At 41.4% G+C, this 17,510-nt stretch overlaps 1 protein-coding gene across 1 annotated transcript; it reads right to left on the minus strand.

The window, feature by feature from the left end:
- Window positions 1-10,894: 10,894 nt before the first annotated feature.
- LOC147430867 (uncharacterized) lies at window positions 10,895-13,389 on the minus strand. Its single transcript, XM_086493408.1, has one exon. It carries the CDS (start codon window positions 13,097-13,099, stop codon window positions 11,144-11,146), a length of 1,956 nt encoding a protein of 651 aa, XP_086349534.1. The 5' UTR covers window positions 13,100-13,389; the 3' UTR covers window positions 10,895-11,143.
- Between the last annotated feature and the right edge of the window lie 4,121 nt (window positions 13,390-17,510).

Genomic DNA, 17,510 nt, shown 5'->3' on the forward strand with positions numbered 1-17,510 from the left:
ACGCCATAGGCTATGAGAGTCGAAGGCTCGACCTTGTTGAGCAAGCTCTAGGCATATACGAAAAAGAACTCCTTGCAGTTCTACATGCCTTAGACTCATGGAAGCACTATTTATTGGGGACTCCTTTCATTCTGCGAACGGATCACCAAAGTCTTAAGTACTTCATGACGCAGACCAAGCTCTCCGACAAACAAATGAGGTGGGCAAATTTCCTTTCGCAATTTCATTTTCATATTGCTCACATTGCTGGCAAGCATAATCAAGTAGCCGATGCACTCTCAAGACGACCGAGAGTGAATGCGGTTTCCATAGCAACTCACAATGATCTATCTTTAATGATAGATGAGTATGCTATTGATCCCGATTTTAGAGATGTGATTTCAGCCCTTGCATTAGGGAAGAAAGAAGAACCATTTACTTTACAAGATGGTTATCTTCTCTATGGCAATAGACTATGCGTTACTAACTCACTACGTGAGAAAGTAATGTATGAATCTCATGCTCCCCCATATGCGGGGCATAGAGGGATTCAGTCTACCCTAAAGGGAATTGAAACATATTTCTATTGGCCTACCATGAAAGTGAACATACATGAGTATGTTTCCAAATGTGTGGTATGTCAAAAGACAAAATTTGATAGAGGGAAGCAACTTGGATTGCTTCAACCCTTGCCAATCCCTAATTCACCTTGGGAGAGCATATCCATGGATTTTATCTTTGGATTGCCTAAGTCTATCCATGGGAATACGGGAATATGGACGATAGTAGACAGGTTCAGTAAACAAGCTCATTTTATACCTGTCAAAAAGACTATCAAAGCCCATCAAATGGCAACCCTCTTCATTTCGCAAATTTTCAAGTACCATGGCTTGCCAATGTCCATAGTGTCGGATAGAGATCCTAGAATGACCAGTAATTTCTGGAAGGGTCTCTTTGAGAATTTAGGAACAAGGCTAAACTTCTCTTCGGCCTATCATCCACAAACTGATGGCCAAAGTGAAATAGCTAACCTAACTATTCTCGATCTACTAAAAGCCTATGTAACGGAAGTAGATCAAAGATCCCAATGGGAGAAGTACTTACCCTTAGTAGAGTATGCTTACAATAACACTGTACATACTTCTACAGGAAAAGCACCTTTCGAGGTAATTGAGGGAAGATCAAAAAGTCCCTTGCTACTTAAGGTACATGGGAAGATCTTCGCTGCAGATGAGTATAGCCGAGACCTACAAGAATCTTTCCAAAAGATTAAGGAGGCTATCTCTATCTCACAGCAAAGGCAAAAGGCTGCTGCTGACAAGCACAGAAGAGCCCAAGCCTTTAAGGAAAACGATTGGGTCTTGTTAAAGTTTCCTAAGGCTCGATTAAGGCACACGACGGGCAAGAATCCTACGGGCCACCAAAAGTACTATGCTAAACTAGCAAAAAGGTACTATGGTCCCTTCCAGATTCTTAGGCCAATCAATGAGATGGCCTATCAACTTAAGTTGCCCAATCATTGGCTCATACACAATGCTTTTCATGTGAGCCTCTTAAAGCCTTACAAAGGAGAGCCACCTCAAGAACCAACTATTGAAGACCCACCGGAGATCGAGGACCACGAGGAGGTGCTGCAGCCCGAGTCCATTCTCCGACATGAAGACAAGGTATTAAGAGGCGGTAAGACTATCCGACGATATCTTATTAAGTTTAAGAATTATCCTTTTGAAGATGCTAGATGGATGCAAGGCATACAATTAAAGGATAACCTAAACCTTGTCAATGCTTACAATGCTTCCCAAGAGTAAGCAAATGTACAAAATGTTAAAAATGAACAAAAATTTTTGTCTTATAAGACTTTCTTTTTCTTTATTTGTGCACAAAAATGAAGTAGTATGCATGCTTAGATCAAGTTTGCGGAGACGACGTCTCCCGAACACCAAGTAGAGCTTGTCACTCTACTATGGAAGACTGATAGGACTAATGTGCAGACATGCTTGCGGCAGCCTCAAGCTCTCAAGCGCCAAATGGACTAGTCATCCATTATGGAATGATGTCGTAGGGTAACATAGGGATCCTCTACCCGCTAAGAAAAGGACTCATGCATATGCTTTATCTTCTCTACACCATAGTCGAGGACGACTATGATTTCAAGAGAGAGGTAATGTCATAATAATCAATATCTAATTCTCCTAAATGATTTTCTCATATTAAACTGATCATTTAATGTGGGGAAGTGCCAAGGGAGAAAAAGCTAGAATATTGGTTAAGTTAGCAGACCGGCCACAGTAGGGATCCAAAGGAGGGAAAATAGGGATCCAAAGGGAGGGCCATCTGCAAAAGAGCCATGTGAAACAATGGGCTAAAAAGACCCTAAGGTTCAGCCCATTAAGACTTCCAAAATGCTAAGGTTCCAAAATTCAAAGGTTGTGTCCAAAGGTCAACCTTAGGGAAAATTGGATGCTTAGTGTGTGCCCAAAAAGTCTTTCTGCATCCCTACATGGGAGGGGGTGAGCCCCAAAGCTAGGGGATGAGAGAGAAAACCACACACACACACACAGGCTCCCTTTACACAAAGGGAATGAGGGACACATGTCAGCTCCCTAGGCCAGATGCCCACAAGGTGTGCCCAATTCCTATTGGAAGACCCTTGAAGTGGACCAATGAGAATTAAGCTAGAGTAAATCTAGTTTAATTAATTTAAAAACATTTAATAAAAGAAACCAATAAGAATTAAGTGTCCTAGAAGACTATTGGGCAGTCTCCCAAGGGGTCCAATGAGCATTCAGAAGCCCCATGGCTTGCCTGATTCCTATTGGCCAGGAGGCAAAGGGGTCCAATGAGAGTTTAGTTTAATTATTTAATTATCTAAAGCTCTCACAAAAGGGGAAAGGGGGACACATGTCAGAAGGCTATCACTTATGCTGCTTAATTCCTATTGGCTTGACCTGGGGAGGTCCAATGAGGAAAAAGCCAGCCTAACTTAGCAGCTAGGGCTCGCCCAAGAGAGAGGGGGGGCTGATTTTTGCTTGGCATTCACTCTCACACTCTCACACTGGACCATGTGTGAAGGGAAAAATACTCTATCTCCTCCCAAGCTTTAATGGAGAGCTCATCACCTACTCCAAGTTTGTGAGATAGAAGCCTACATCAACACTCTCTTGGCATGTGGATGCAAATCCAACCAAGAGCCAAGCTTCAATGCATGCTCATCTTCTCTACCAAGCTAATTACTAAGCTAAGCTATGCTAATATGAGTGATTATGTGAGGAGATGTACTTCTTTCTCGTAAGATACTTCTTTTTCCTCTCAATCTACTCTCATACCCTGCTAGCTCTCACCATCTTCGAAGGTGTGTGAGGTCTTGGGTCTGAGAACGGGGATAATTCAAGTTGTGTTTGATTAAGTGTTTTGCTTGGTGTATGAAGCTTCCATCTTCATTGCACTAGCTAGTCTTGAAGGAACACAAAGAATTGTATTGTACAATGTCTCTCTTGATGGGAGAAACCATAATACAAAGCCTTTTGGAGGGGGGACCGGCTCCATGCAAATCCGGTCCTCAACTGTTGTCAATAGCTTAATTGCTCTCTCTTTTGAAAGTATTGTCGATGCTATCTAACTAGGTGTTATGCTTTTTGTTGCTCTCTCCACCCAAGCACTCTTGTAATGCTCATTAGGAATCTATTCTAATGAAATGCCCACTATGTTCATGCTCAATTCCGCTACACATAAGATTTTAGGCCATTTAATGTTACACGTTCTACAAGAATGAAAAAGAATTTTCCATCCGTTTTGACAAGAGCTAAAACTTTACAAAAGAAAGTTTCTTCAAATTTCACACCATTTTCTAGATAGTAAGCACAAACTAGTTGTGTGAAAAAAAAAACATGCTTTTGTTTTTTGCTTTGTGCAAGTGTAATGTGATTTTGAAAGTACTATAGGCGATTAAAATTGTGTGTGTAAGATCTGATATGAGGATGTGGGGAGTGTGCAATGTTGTAATGGTTATGCATGCCGGATATAGTGATTTTGCGAAGCACTCAACTATGCGAGGAGCTTTGTACATGATGTGTTGCTTCTCGAACAGGATGTGTGGCGCTGCTTGTTGTGATTGGAAAATTCAGCTAATGTTGATTCTCTTGTGGATACATATGCTCCATGTATTGGACTTGGATTTTTTGTGAGGATTGTGTGATTGGCATTGTTTAAGCACCTATCAATGATGCTTTTTCATCTTTGAGGTGATTCAGCCCATGTGATGTTGATCTCTTGATGCAAGAGTTGTGGATCCTATAGATTGCTATGTTGTGTTTATGCTATTAAGCATGGATTTTATGTATGCCAATTGAAGCAGCTTTGGGTGGATTTGATTTTGAGTCATGTTGTCTCACACTAAGTTGTCAAATGGCTTTCGGGTTGAAGCTCTTCAGAACTTAGTTCATTTCTTCAAACAAGGCACCTAATGGTAACATTCCACAAGAATCTTGGAGTGGTCAAAAGCCATTTGCAAGTCTTTTATTGCGAAAGAACTAACTAAGATAGTTCTTCGGTGTACGTTATGATTGGAACTTGTCCAGACATTGCATTTGCAGTGGGAGTTGTTACATGGGAAATCCTAGCAAGAAGAATTAAGAGGCAATGAAAGGTGTAATGATATATTTGAATGGTAGGAGGTGTGCATTTACTTTGAAGGCAAAGATGTAAGTATAGTTGGCTTTATGGATGCTAATTAGCCGCAGAATGTGGACCAAAAAAGGTCTATGCTAAGGGCTTTACATTTACTAGTGGTGCAAGGCTATGCCTTTACATTCACTTGTGGTGCAGTTCCATGGAGATATTGTTTGCAAGATTCTACATTTCGATCTACCATCGAAGCACAATATTTTACAGTGTCACTTGTTAGCAAGGAAGCTATATTGCTTACTTGTTCAATTGTAAGATTTGGGCATCAATGCAGTAAAACCAGTTTTGTATTTCGATAGTCAGAGTGCTATGTAGCTACCACAAAATCCACAGTTTCACACTGTCACTTCATTTGTGAGGTGGTTGAAGACAAAGCGCATCTAGAGCTTGTAAAGATTCACATAGATGATAACCATGTTGATCTACTAACCAAAGGTCCACCCTCTAAGAATATTGCATACTATCAAGTGTTTATGGACATTGGTAGAGATCTAGACTCTACATACCTTGTATGTTTTGCTGCTTGCCTTAAGATGGCTCGTGGGTTCAAGGTGTGCATCTCCAACCCTTAACTTGTAAACCCCCCCCTCCCCCCGCATCCACACACACACACACACACATATTCTTGTGTATGCGTGTCGCATGGTGCAACCATATACATTGGCACACACTTTCCTCCAAAATACAAGAGTGTCAACAAAAAGCTAAATTACATGATTGTTCCAAACTGTCTAAACATAAACAATGAAAGCTAAAATAACACGATTAATTTATACTTACACTACAATGTCTATAAGTAAGGCACTTCTATGTTTCTGAGGATGTGGTCACACATGACCAGTAATCACTATATTGGTGCAATTATGCCAAAATTGAGGGAGTTACGCAAAGGATTACATAGGTGTGGTCACACATGCACCACTAATCAGCATGTTGGTGCAACTATGCCAAAATTGACGCAGTTACGCAAAGGCTTGCATAGTTGCAGATAGGACAAATAACGGATGTGGGTGTGACCATGCATGAGGCACAATTCATTAAAAAAGTAATCGATAATTGTGTATCAAGTGACCACTTGCTTAAAACACATCCTTGCAACTATGCCAAAATTGACGCAGTTACGCAAAGTCTTGCATAGTTGCAGATAGGACAAATAACGAATGTGGGTGTGACCATGCATGAGGCACAATTCATTAAAAAAGTAATTGATAATTGTGTATCAAGTGACCACTTTCTTAAAAGTGATCGATAATTGTGTATCAAGTGACCACTTGCTTAAAACACATCCTTGATAAAGAAAAACAAAATGCCAGATGTTTGCTATATGCTAGAAGAATGCTGTATTTACATCCATTTGCTCAAGATATAAATCATGAGCAGCCACAAGGCTTAAAACAAGTCTAATTGAGTTCATTTTTACAAGAGGAGAAAATATTTCATTGAATTCAATACCTTTCTTTTGAGAAAACCGTTTTACTACAAGTTTAGACTTATACCTTTTCTTCCCCCCTTCTTCTTCCTTCAGCTTGTACACCCATTTGTTTTGAGGTGCCCGCTTACCTTTAGGCACCTCAACCAACTCCCATGTTTGGTTGCAATGTAATGAGTCCATCTCCACTTGCATGCTCTTTATCCATTCTTCTTTGGATTCGTGTTGCATAGCTTCCTCGTATGCTTCCGGCTCTCTAGAATCTAAGATGAAGAGATGGTTTAAGGAAGGAACAAACCTTTTTGGAGGTCTACTTGCTCTTGTATATCTTTGAGGAATAGGTTGAGGCTCCTCATTTTGTTGACGTTGTTGTACGTTGTCACCGTTTGCACTCCTTGAGTCTTCACCGTCCTCAAGCTCCATGTACTCATCACCAGTTTCTTTTGTTTGTTTTCTTCCAAGTAATCTTTGTACATATTTTGTTCATTGAAAATTACATCCCTACTTCTAAAAATTTTACCATCTTCAGGATTCCATAGGCGATACCCAAAGTCACCTTCTCCATAGCCAATAACGAAACACTTTTTGGACTTTGCATCTAGCTGTGATCTTAGGTTTCTATCTATGTGCATGAAAGCTTCACACCCAAACACTTTGAGAAATGAATAATTCACCGGTTTAACTATCCATGCCTCCTATGGAACTCCCCCATCCAACGGCATTGAGGGCAACCTGTTGATCAAATACACAGATGTACTTATTGCTTCCACCCAAAGCTCAAGCTGTAAGCTTGCATGTAGCCGCATGCTTTGTACTCACTCCATTATTGTTCAATTCATCCTTTTGGAAATTCCATTCTGTTGAGGCGTGCTTGGGGTTGTCCTTTGCCTCCGAATGCCATTGCTAGCACAAAAGCTTTCAAAAGCTTGGTTGCAATATTCGCCTCCATTGTCGGATCTGAGGCATTTACCCTGGTACCTACTTCATTCTCCACAAAGGTTTTCCACCTTTGAAATATAGAAAACACATCAGATTTGTTCTATGACATAAATCTATGTTTTTCTAGTTGCATCGTCTATGAATGTTGCATACTACAATGAGCCACCAAGGGATGGTGTACTTGCAAGACCCCAAACATCAGAATGAACGAATTCAAGTTTTTTATTTTTTCTTTCATTTCTTGCATTTAAGAATTTTACCCTCTTTTGTTTACCATAAATACAATCTTCACAGAACTCTAAGTCCACTTCTTTCAAACCTGGTAGAAACTTATTTGATTGAAGGATTTACATTCCTTTGGCACTCATATGCCCAAGTTGATAGTGCCACACCACACTGTCGACTTTTGTAGCTATTGCACAAGTTGAAGATTGCATGCTGACAATACACAAGTAAAGTGTACCGACCTTTTCTCCCTTGGCAACCACCAAAGATCCCTTTGAGATCTTCCAGTGTTTGTTTCCACATACAATGATGTGACCTTCATCATCCAATTGTCTTGTAGAGATCAAATTTTTGCAAAGAGAAGGAACTTGCCTAACATCTTTAAGCTTCCATTCATTTCTATTAGCAATTTTAACACAAATTGTATCTTTGCCGACAATTTCATAAGTTTCACCATCTCCCAAGTATACATACCCAAAATTACCTTTGGTGTAATCTTGGAAATGTTGCTTGTGTGGTGTCGCGTGGAATGAAGCCCCGGAATCTACTATTCAGGAATTAGACACGTTGTTTAATGAGAGAATTAGAGCATCTTGCTCTACTTTACCTGCCACATTGGCCTCCGATGTTGGCTTGTTGTCTTGAGACTCCGACTCCTTCTTCTTCTTCTTGGACCAACAATCCTTCTTGACGTGGCCCTTCTTGCTGCAGTTCCAACATTCAAGAACCGACTTTGTGCGTGCCATGCTCCGCCTTGAGAGATCACAACCCTGTTGATTTTTGAACCTCTCCTTAGGCCTTCCTCCTGTTTCCACTGACAATGCAGTACTTGATGATTCTCTTGTTCTTCTCCTTCACATTTCCTCGCTTAGGAGAACACCCACAACATCATCAAACTTAAGAGTATTTAAACCAGAGATAGAATTACTTACAACCATCACAAGGTTGTCCCAATCCGATAGAGACGATAGTATAAGGAGAGCTCATACTTCATCATCAAAATTTATTTTCAACCTGCAGACAACCAAGGTGAAGTGCCCCAAAGGCTAGTACTCAAGAGTGCAGTCAAGTGCTCCAAAATGTTCCACATAGTGGACTGGTACAAGGTAAGTGTATGACAAAAACTCTGTCTTCTATCCACATCATGTTGTATATATCCACAAGCCGAGACCATCGTACGACCACCACATATCTGCTGCTATTCAAAAAATATCTAGCCAAGGCTCATGTGCAATTGATGCTAGTGGCGTAGGGAAGCCCCTATGAGTTTGGCCACTAGCCCACAATCACTCCGGTCACCCAAGAACTGTTGTCTGGTAGCTCTTGAATGCTCTGAGAAGGGTGTCCATATAATCCATACTCTAGCTGATGAATGCTATCTCTCTGGCTTGGTGGTCTGAACCCCACCTTGGCAGGTCAATGTGTCCACACTAGGCGCCACTGGTGGCTGATCCAAGAGTGCTCGAGCACCCGGACCAAGTATGGTCCACAACTGAAATAGAATGCCCTCTAGAGCACATCTACCAAGGTGTCCAAGTAAGCTAAGCCCTATGTAGCCTTGTAGCCGTGCTACGAGAATGAAAAAGAATTTTCCATCCGTTTTGACAAGAGCTAAAACTTTACAAAAGAAAGTTTCTTCAACTTTCACACCATTTTCTAGAAAGTAAGCATAAACTAGTTGTGTGAAAAAAAAAAACTTGGTTTTTTTTTTTTCTTTGTGCAAGTGTAATGTGCCTTTGAAATTACTATAGGCGATTAAAGTTGTGTGTGTAAGATCTGATATGAAGATGTGGGGAGTGTGCAATGTTGTAATGGTTATGCATGCCGGATATAGTGATTTTGAGAAGCACTCAACTATGCGAGGAGCTTTGTACAGGATGTGTTGCTTCTTGAACAGGATGTGTGGCGCTGCTTGTTGTGATTGGCAAATTCAGTTCATGTTGATTCTCTTGTGGATACATATACTGCATGTATTGGACTTGGATTTTTTGTGAGGATTGTGTAATTGGCATCGTTTAAGCACCTATTAATGATGCTTTTGCATCTTTGAGGTGATTCAGCCCATGTGATGTTGATCTCTTGATGCAAGAGTTGTGGATTCTATAGATTGCTATGTTGTGTTTATGCTATTAAGCATGGATTTTATGTATGCCAATTGAAGCAGCTTTGGGTGGATTTGATTTTGAGTCATGTTGTCTCACACTAAGTTGTCAAATGGCTTTTGGGTTGAAGCTCTTCAGAACTTAGTTCATTTCTTCAAACAAGGCCCCTAATGGTGGCATTCCACAAGAATCTTGGAGTGGTCAGAAGCCATTTGCAAGTCTTTTATTACGAAAGAATTAACTAAGATAGTTCTTTGATGTACGTTATGATTGGGACTTGTCCAGACATTGCATTTGCAGTGGGAGTTGTTACATGGAAAATCCTAGCAAGAAGAATTAAGAGGCAATGAAAGGTGTAATGAGATATTTGAATGGTAGGAGGTGTGCATTTTCTTTGAAGGCAAAGATGTAAGTATAGTTGGCTTTGCGGATGCTAATTAGCCGCAGAATGTGGACCAAAAAAGGTCTATGCTAAGGGCTATACCTTTACATTCACTAGTGGTACAAGGCTATGCCTTTACATTCACTTGTGGTGCAGTTCCATGCAGATATTGTTTGCAAGATTCTACATTTCAATCTACCACCGAAGCACAGTATGTTGCAGTGTCATTTGCTAGCAAGGAAGCTATATTGCTTACTCGTCCAATGTAAGATTTGGGCATCAATGCAACAAAACCAATTTTGTACTGCGATAGTCAGAGTGCTATGGAGCTAGCACAAAATCCACAGTTTCACACTGTCACTTCATTCGTGAGGACAAAGTGCATCTAGAGCTTGTCAAGATTCACATATATGATAACCATGTTGATCTACTAACCAAAGGTCCACCCTCTAAGAATATCGCATGCTATCAAGTGTTTATGGACATTGGTAGAGATCTACACTCTACATACCTTGTATGTTTTGTTGATTGCCTTAAGATGGCTCGTGGGTTCAAGATTTGCATCTCCAACCCTTAAATTGCAACCCCCCTCCCCACCTCCCCCGCACCCACCCACCCCACACACACACACACACACACATATTCTTGTGTAGTCGTGTCACATGGTGCAACCACATACATTGCCACATAGTTTCCTCCAAAATACAAGTGTCAACAAAAAGAGCTAAATTACATGATTGTTCCAAACTGTCTAAACATAAAGAATGAGAGCTAAAATAACACGATTAATTTATACTTACACTACAATGTCTATAAGTAAGGCACTTCTATGTTTCTAAGGATGTGGTCACACATGACTAGTAATCACTATATTGGTGCAATTATGCCAAAATTGAGGGAGTTACTCAAAGGCTTACATAGGTGTGGTCAAAACATGCACCAGTAATCAGCATGTTGTTGCAACTATGCCAAAATTGACGCGGTTACGCAAAGGCTTGCATAGTTGCAGATAGGACAAATAATGGATGTGGGTGTGACCATGCATGAGGCACAATTCTTAAAAAAAGTAAGTGACAATTGTGTATCATGTGACTACTTGCTTAAACACATCCTTGATAAAGAAAAACAAAATGCTAGAAGTTTGCTATATACATATACATAATGATTGACAAAATAAACAAGCTAAACTTGAAAGATAGTCTTGACAACTGTATGTACCTGCATTTGTGATTACTTGGATTAAGCCCCCAACATGATATTTGGGAGGGCCTTCCTGTATAAGAGAAAAGGATACATGCTCTTATCTAGACATTGTGATGAGGACTAAGATCCTTTGGATGTGATGACAACATTGTGCTCTGTGGTGCGGTGTTGTGCGGCGCATCGCAACAAAACGTCTTTGATCTAATTAGAGAAGGAAGTATCCAAATGCATATTGTCAAGTTGCTCTTCTTGCTCAATATCATGCAGCTGATTGTCATCTTGATGATGCGTTTGCGAGCTCTCTGAATCGCTATGATGAATCACCGTCTCAAAAGCTTCGACAAGCACCTTCACACGTGCCTCCCCATTGGGTGCCAATCTGTGAAGCAACTCTTCCATGTGACAATCCAGCATCCAGTCCCCAGCTTGCTTTCTAGCCATAATCTCTTGCTTCCTCAGCCGCACTGTCTCCGCTTCTTGCTCTCTCAATGAGTCTAGATATCTCTGTCGCAACGACGATTTTTTCCACGGCGATACCTTGCTGTCTGGATCATGCTCTTCCACATTTAGATTTGAAAAATTATCAAAAGCACCTTTTATTAAGCTGTTTGGGGTGGTGGTTGTGTCGGTGCCGCCGTCCTCACTGCAGCTATTATACTCGTTGTCTCCATGATAGCAAAATGACTTGAAATCATCGATTACATCCTGCTCAACAGCTGACTCAATCTTGTGATTTCCATTGTCACCATCATGATCCTGTATATTGACATGAGATGAGAGACATGATCCAGCAAGAGTGCTGCCTTCAACAGTCGCGCCCTTCTCGTGATTGCCATTGTCACCATCATCATCATGTATATTGACACCAAATGAGATAGATGATCCAGCAAGAGTGATGTCGTTTTCGCCATTGCTTTGCCATTCTCCGCCATTTTGCCTTGAAAAAGAACATTGCAGATTTTCACTGTGAAGAAAAGTACCATCAAGCGCTCCTTCCCCTTGACAGGGAGAAGAATCAGAAACAAGATTATGAGAATCCATGTCGATGTCGGTGCAGGTGAGCAGACTTTCGGCATCTCCATCTAAGCTTCTAGCTGCCATGCCTGTTCCCTCAATGAGAATGAGGCCTTGATGCTTGCTGTCATAGCCTGCTTCTTGAAAAGAAGACGAAGCGCTCGGACAAGTACTTGGGCGATCCCCTAGCTCTGCAAAGTTATGCAAATTATTCTTTGAACGATGGGGTTGTGGCCTAATTAGAGGTGCCTGTCTCTTCAAGACCGGAGCTTTCTTTGACGAAGGTGATGTAGATGAATGGTGATTCCAGTTTGCAGCACATCCCGGCTTTTTGCAATAGTGCAAACGATGCATCAGAGCTGCAGAGATTTTTCCTTCGTTGTTGATGAAGCAAACTGATTCCATGATGCTTGCTTTGCAGTCCTTGCAAAGCTCATTCGGTCTCTTATCGCGGGCAATATTCACATCCTTGGTCTCTGTATGGCCTTTTGTATTTTTCTCTGCGACAGGAATTTCACGCATTTGGGTGGATATGCGCGTGAGCTTTCTCGATGCCAAATTTTCTTCGACCACCCGATGAAGTATGGGCACCGAATCCGCCTTTGCAATTGCAGATGGCCTGTTGGTTGCCTTCTGATGTGATGGAAGCCTGTGACTTTCTTTGATGCTTGATGATGTGCGTGGCATCGAAGAACCATTGTTGCTGTGATCAGCAGAAGCAAGCCTGTCTTTTGATGTTGGTGCAGGGCGTAAAGATCTCTCTGTTTGAAGCAATCTGGTGCGATCCTGTGCTTTGTGATGGGACAAATTTTGATGCCCAAATCTGTCGCTTGGTGGTGCCATGCGATTCGTACTCGATGCAGTGTGGTGAGTGAAGTGGCGGTGGCCATCTGCATCAGGATGGCATGCAACATTGGGTGCGACAGAATTGCACCGATTTGCATCAGACTTATGCGGATTCATGGCAATTTTAGGAGCCTCAGTGCTCGATCTGGAAATCACTTTCTGTGCTATTTTCTGAAATCGGTGGATCGACGACGAAGGGCTAGCAACATCACTGTTTGATCTGTCAGCATTAGCCTTTCTCTGCAAAAGGAGGTTATTCTGATGTCTATCTGGATTATTCATCTGGCTGCCCGCCATAGCTGAGCTTTGATAATTCCGCAACCAAGAATTTGCCGCTGATTGACGATAATTCTCAATTACAAATCGATATAAGATGCGTATACTAAGCGATATGATTAAAGCGCAATAATCACAGCGAGTAAGAAATACTTAATCTGCTAGTCTGAGGGAGAGCTCCTCTCAGCGATGGTGGTAATGGAGAAGCTTAGGAGAGCAGAGAAACGGTAGAAGGGAGAAGATGGGTTATTTACAAGAAGCAGTATTGTGCGTAATGGGGGCGTGCAGAAGAGAGGGGGAAAAGGAGAGAAGAACAGCAAAAATATGCATGTGGGGGAGGGAGGGGCCCTCTCTACTTTCCACTGCTTTTGCTGATTCTTCTGCCGGTTGGCTATGGCGGCCAAAAAGGACGAAATGTCTTCCAAGGGTGAAGAATTTTTCGTGATTTTGTCTTCACGCACACACATAAAATTCTTCCACAAGGGCACCCATAATTGCAACCCAACTCCACATGGCACGCAAAATTATTTTAGCAAACCCAAAACACACATGCTGCATTTTACGAATATATATATATATATATATATATATATATATATATATATATATATATATAGATAGTTCACAGTGGGTAGCACCGAAAACACTCTCTCTCTCACACACTCACAGGTAGCCAAGTGGCCAACCTCCACTTGTCACCAAAGTGCTAGTTTGCCTTCCTAAAGTCCCTTGGGGTGGCACACTTTACACTTCTGCCACCCTTTTGAACCAAGAATGGTATCACTTTGATAAAGCATCCCCACCTTTTTGGCTTGCCACAAAAGTATCTTAGAGATCAGCCACATAGAGCAAACAAGGGCCGTCATGACCACGTGGACTGCGGCACTGCTTGCTGAGAGAGAGAGAGAGAGAGAGAGAGAGAGAGAGAGAGAGAGAGAGAGGATCTTCTGCAGCTCTTGCTCGAGGCTCCTTGCGCAGTTGCCATCACAAAGCTGTATTTATGCACAACGCTACACGAGGAACACTGAAAAGCAGCATCTTGAAATAGCTGCTAAACCCCTTAAAAATGTGTACAACATTTCATAAGCACCACATTTATATCACTATTTGCAAGTAGGCAGTGCCAACAAATTGTATGCACTAGTGAACAAGAACAAGACGTCTACAAGATGCATCAGATGATTGCATTGAAGGTACACAACCTAGTTTTGAATGGTGGTTCAATCACTCCTAAGAAAGTAGCAATACTACAATGCACTATTCACCAACTTAGCTTCTAGGAGGCTTATGCGCATGGACATCCAGTGTCAAATGTCAGATAGAGGTGGTTTTGGAAAGTCTATGCGAAGAGCATTTTAGGAAGTGGGAATAGCCCTTGCACTTCCCACCGCTCCACGCTCTCACCAAAAACCTTTCCTATGAGTGCAGAAAACAGACAAAGTATTGTTGATTGGGGTCTTTGGTATGCCGTGTTTTTGACACCTTAGGGTCGATATGGTTGAATTACTTCAAGGAAGGGTCTTAATTGTGTGACGTGTAAATATTGAAGGATGGGGAACCTCTCTCTCTCTCTCTCTCTCTCTCTCTCTCTCTCTCAAACTAATATTCGAAACCCAGTAGGTGTGGCCCAATCTTCTTTAATATTTTATTAATGGGAATCGGCGAAGATCCGCTCGCAAGCATCCGGCAACTAACAAGGAGGCAAGGCGAGGCACCCTCCATGGGACACGAGGCTTTAGACGAGAGGCAAGGAGGGGTGCAAGCTTCAGACGACACGCGAGGAGGGATGCCATGCACGCAGAGGAGTTGGTTGTTGAGCTGCACCAATCAACATTTTTTTTAAGTGTGCGGTTTGCAAATAGCATCAGCTGTGGCCGAGTGTTGGGCCAATTACGCGACAAAGATCTAGAAGGGGGCACCAGCTTGTCTTGGGAAAATGAAAAGCGTTTCAAAATATCTTAAGTGCATAAGGGTGAGTTAAGGAAAGGAAAAGACCCATGGAAATGGAAAGTCAAAAACTTTTTATATCCATATATAAACAGATGGTCCTGGTCCAGTGTACACATTAATACATATGTGTTTTTCTTTTGCTTATTTTCCCTTTGCTATTTCTTCTCTTTAAATTGTGTGGTTTTGCTATATATAGAAGTGAATGTTTTCATAAAAATCTAATATCTAACCAATCCAAATGATTTTCTCATATTAAACTAATCATTTAATGTGGAAGAATAGACGGGAACAAGGATACGAATATAGACTTGTGCTTTCGTATCTCGACACGGACCAATGGTAAAGAGTCCCAAATGAGAGATGGTCTGTCAAAGAGCAAGGCTAGCCAATGGAGCTTAAAAGACCTTAGGGTTAGCTTCATTAAATACCTCCAAAGGTTAGTGTTAAAAGTCCTTTGACCTTAGGTAAGTTAGGGTTGAGCTTAAGGTGGGAACCCGGCCCGAGCTTGAGGTGCTTATCGTGCTTGATGACTAAGGTGCTTGTCGTGCTTGCTGACTAAGATGCTTGAGGTGCTTGTCGTGCTTGCTGACTAAGATGCTTGAGGTGCTTGTCGTGCTCGTCGACTAGGGAGCTTGAGGTGCTTTGTCATGCTTGCTAACTAAGGTGCTTGAGGGTAAGGTGTTCAAAAAGTCGAATCCCATCCCTACAAGAGAGGGGGCGAGCCCTAAAGCTAGGGGAATGAGAGAGAACACACACACCCTCACACAAGGCAAGCTTGGCACAAAGAAAGCAAATAGGACACTTGTCAAGCTCCTCCTCATGTTACCCTCATGGTGATGGTGAACCTCCAAAGGGGTTTAATGATTAATTTAATTAATTGTTTTGCATTTATCAAGTCCTCTCTCTCTCAATGGGAAAAGGGGACCAAGACTACCCTTGTTGCTTGTTATGCATCCTGCATGTGATTGGCCAGGCTTGTAGGGGTCCAATGAGCTTCAAGCATGAGCTACAAAGGGAGGGTCGACCAAAGCAAGAAGGGGGGCTGCTTGGGGGGTATACTCTCCCACACACACTCATTGTGTGAAGTGCAAAGTGCAAGAGCTCCATCTCCTTCTCCAAGCTAGTAGAGAAGTTGAGAGCCTACACCAACTCTCTTGGCTATGAAATGCAAATCCAACCAAGAGTCATGCTTCAATGCTTAAGCTTGCCATGGTCTCCATCTTGATTACTATGCTATTATGTATATTAGCAAGAAGAGTGATGATAAGTGAGGAAATATTTCCTTTTCCTATGGAATTTTTCTTCTTCGTCTTCCCTACCCTCATTCCCCACTAGCTCTCTCCACCTTTGAAGGTGTTTGAGGCCTTGGGACTGAGGCTTGGGATAGTTAATGCTTTTTGCAAAGTTTATGTTATGCTCGTGATGAGTGAAGCTTTCCATCTTCATTGCATCACCTGGGTCACAAGGAACACAAAGATTGTATTGTACCAAGTCTCTCTTGATGGGAGAATCTATAATACAAATGCTATTGGAGGGGGAACCGGCTCCACATAAATTCAGTCCTCAACCGCTGTCATGTTCTCTAAACTCTTTCTCTTGCAAAAATATTTTTCATGCCAAGTTAACTAAGTACTATGTTTATGTTGCTACCAGCAATTAAGTCTACCCTCTATGCTCACAAAGTAATCTCACAAAGGTGCTTTATCTAATTTCCTAATTCTGCTACTCTCCAAATTCGTAGGCCATTTTTATGCCATTAGGAGAGAGATTATATCATAGCAGATCATCAACACATATTAAATTTGGCAGCCGATTCTTTGATGTTGTCAAACTGGCATGTGACTCACATGTCACTCACATTCATCCACTTAATCATCCAAACTAAAACCCACCAATGAATTATTTTTTCATCAATAAAAGCCATAAACAAGCAAATCTCAAAAAATCATAAGAGTGGCCACCTACTTGCAAATTTTATACTTTATTACATCCTTATATGAAAAATTTGCATTCACCACAATTCCTCGTCCGGCAAATTTCGCAATCAATTGGACTTTGAGTATTTTATCATTCAAATAGTAAGCATTTCATGATATAGTTGTTGTTATTCCCTATTACCCTTATATGAAAAATTTGCATTCACCACAATTCCTCGTCCAGCAAATTTCGCAATCAATTGGACTTTGAGTATTTTATCATTCAAATAGTAAGCATTTCATAATATAGTCGTTGTTATTCCCTATTGTTATTGTTACCCTCTTAAATCCTTGCTACTAAACATTTCCAATAGATTTAGATTCACATAAACAAAATCAATTCCACAAATCCTTGATTAAGAATGGCAATCACAAACATAAAAGGAATAATTGAGAATGCCTTATTACCAAGTCAAACTACTTTTGATCGTCCTGATTTGACAGCACGAGTCTTTTATCAGAGGATGCATTTGCTTATACACGGTTCTATTTTTGGAGATGTCATT

This window comes from Adiantum capillus-veneris, chromosome 21 (genome assembly GCF_014529385.1).
Source record: "Adiantum capillus-veneris isolate H3 chromosome 21, ASM1452938v2, whole genome shotgun sequence".
NCBI lineage: Eukaryota > Viridiplantae > Streptophyta > Polypodiopsida > Polypodiales > Pteridaceae > Adiantum > Adiantum capillus-veneris.

What these genes read in the sequence shown, in the direction of transcription:
- LOC147430867 (XM_086493408.1), bottom strand. Translation starts at nt 13,099, where the DNA reads ATGGCGGGCAGCCAGATGAATAATCCAGATAGACATCAGAATAACCTC.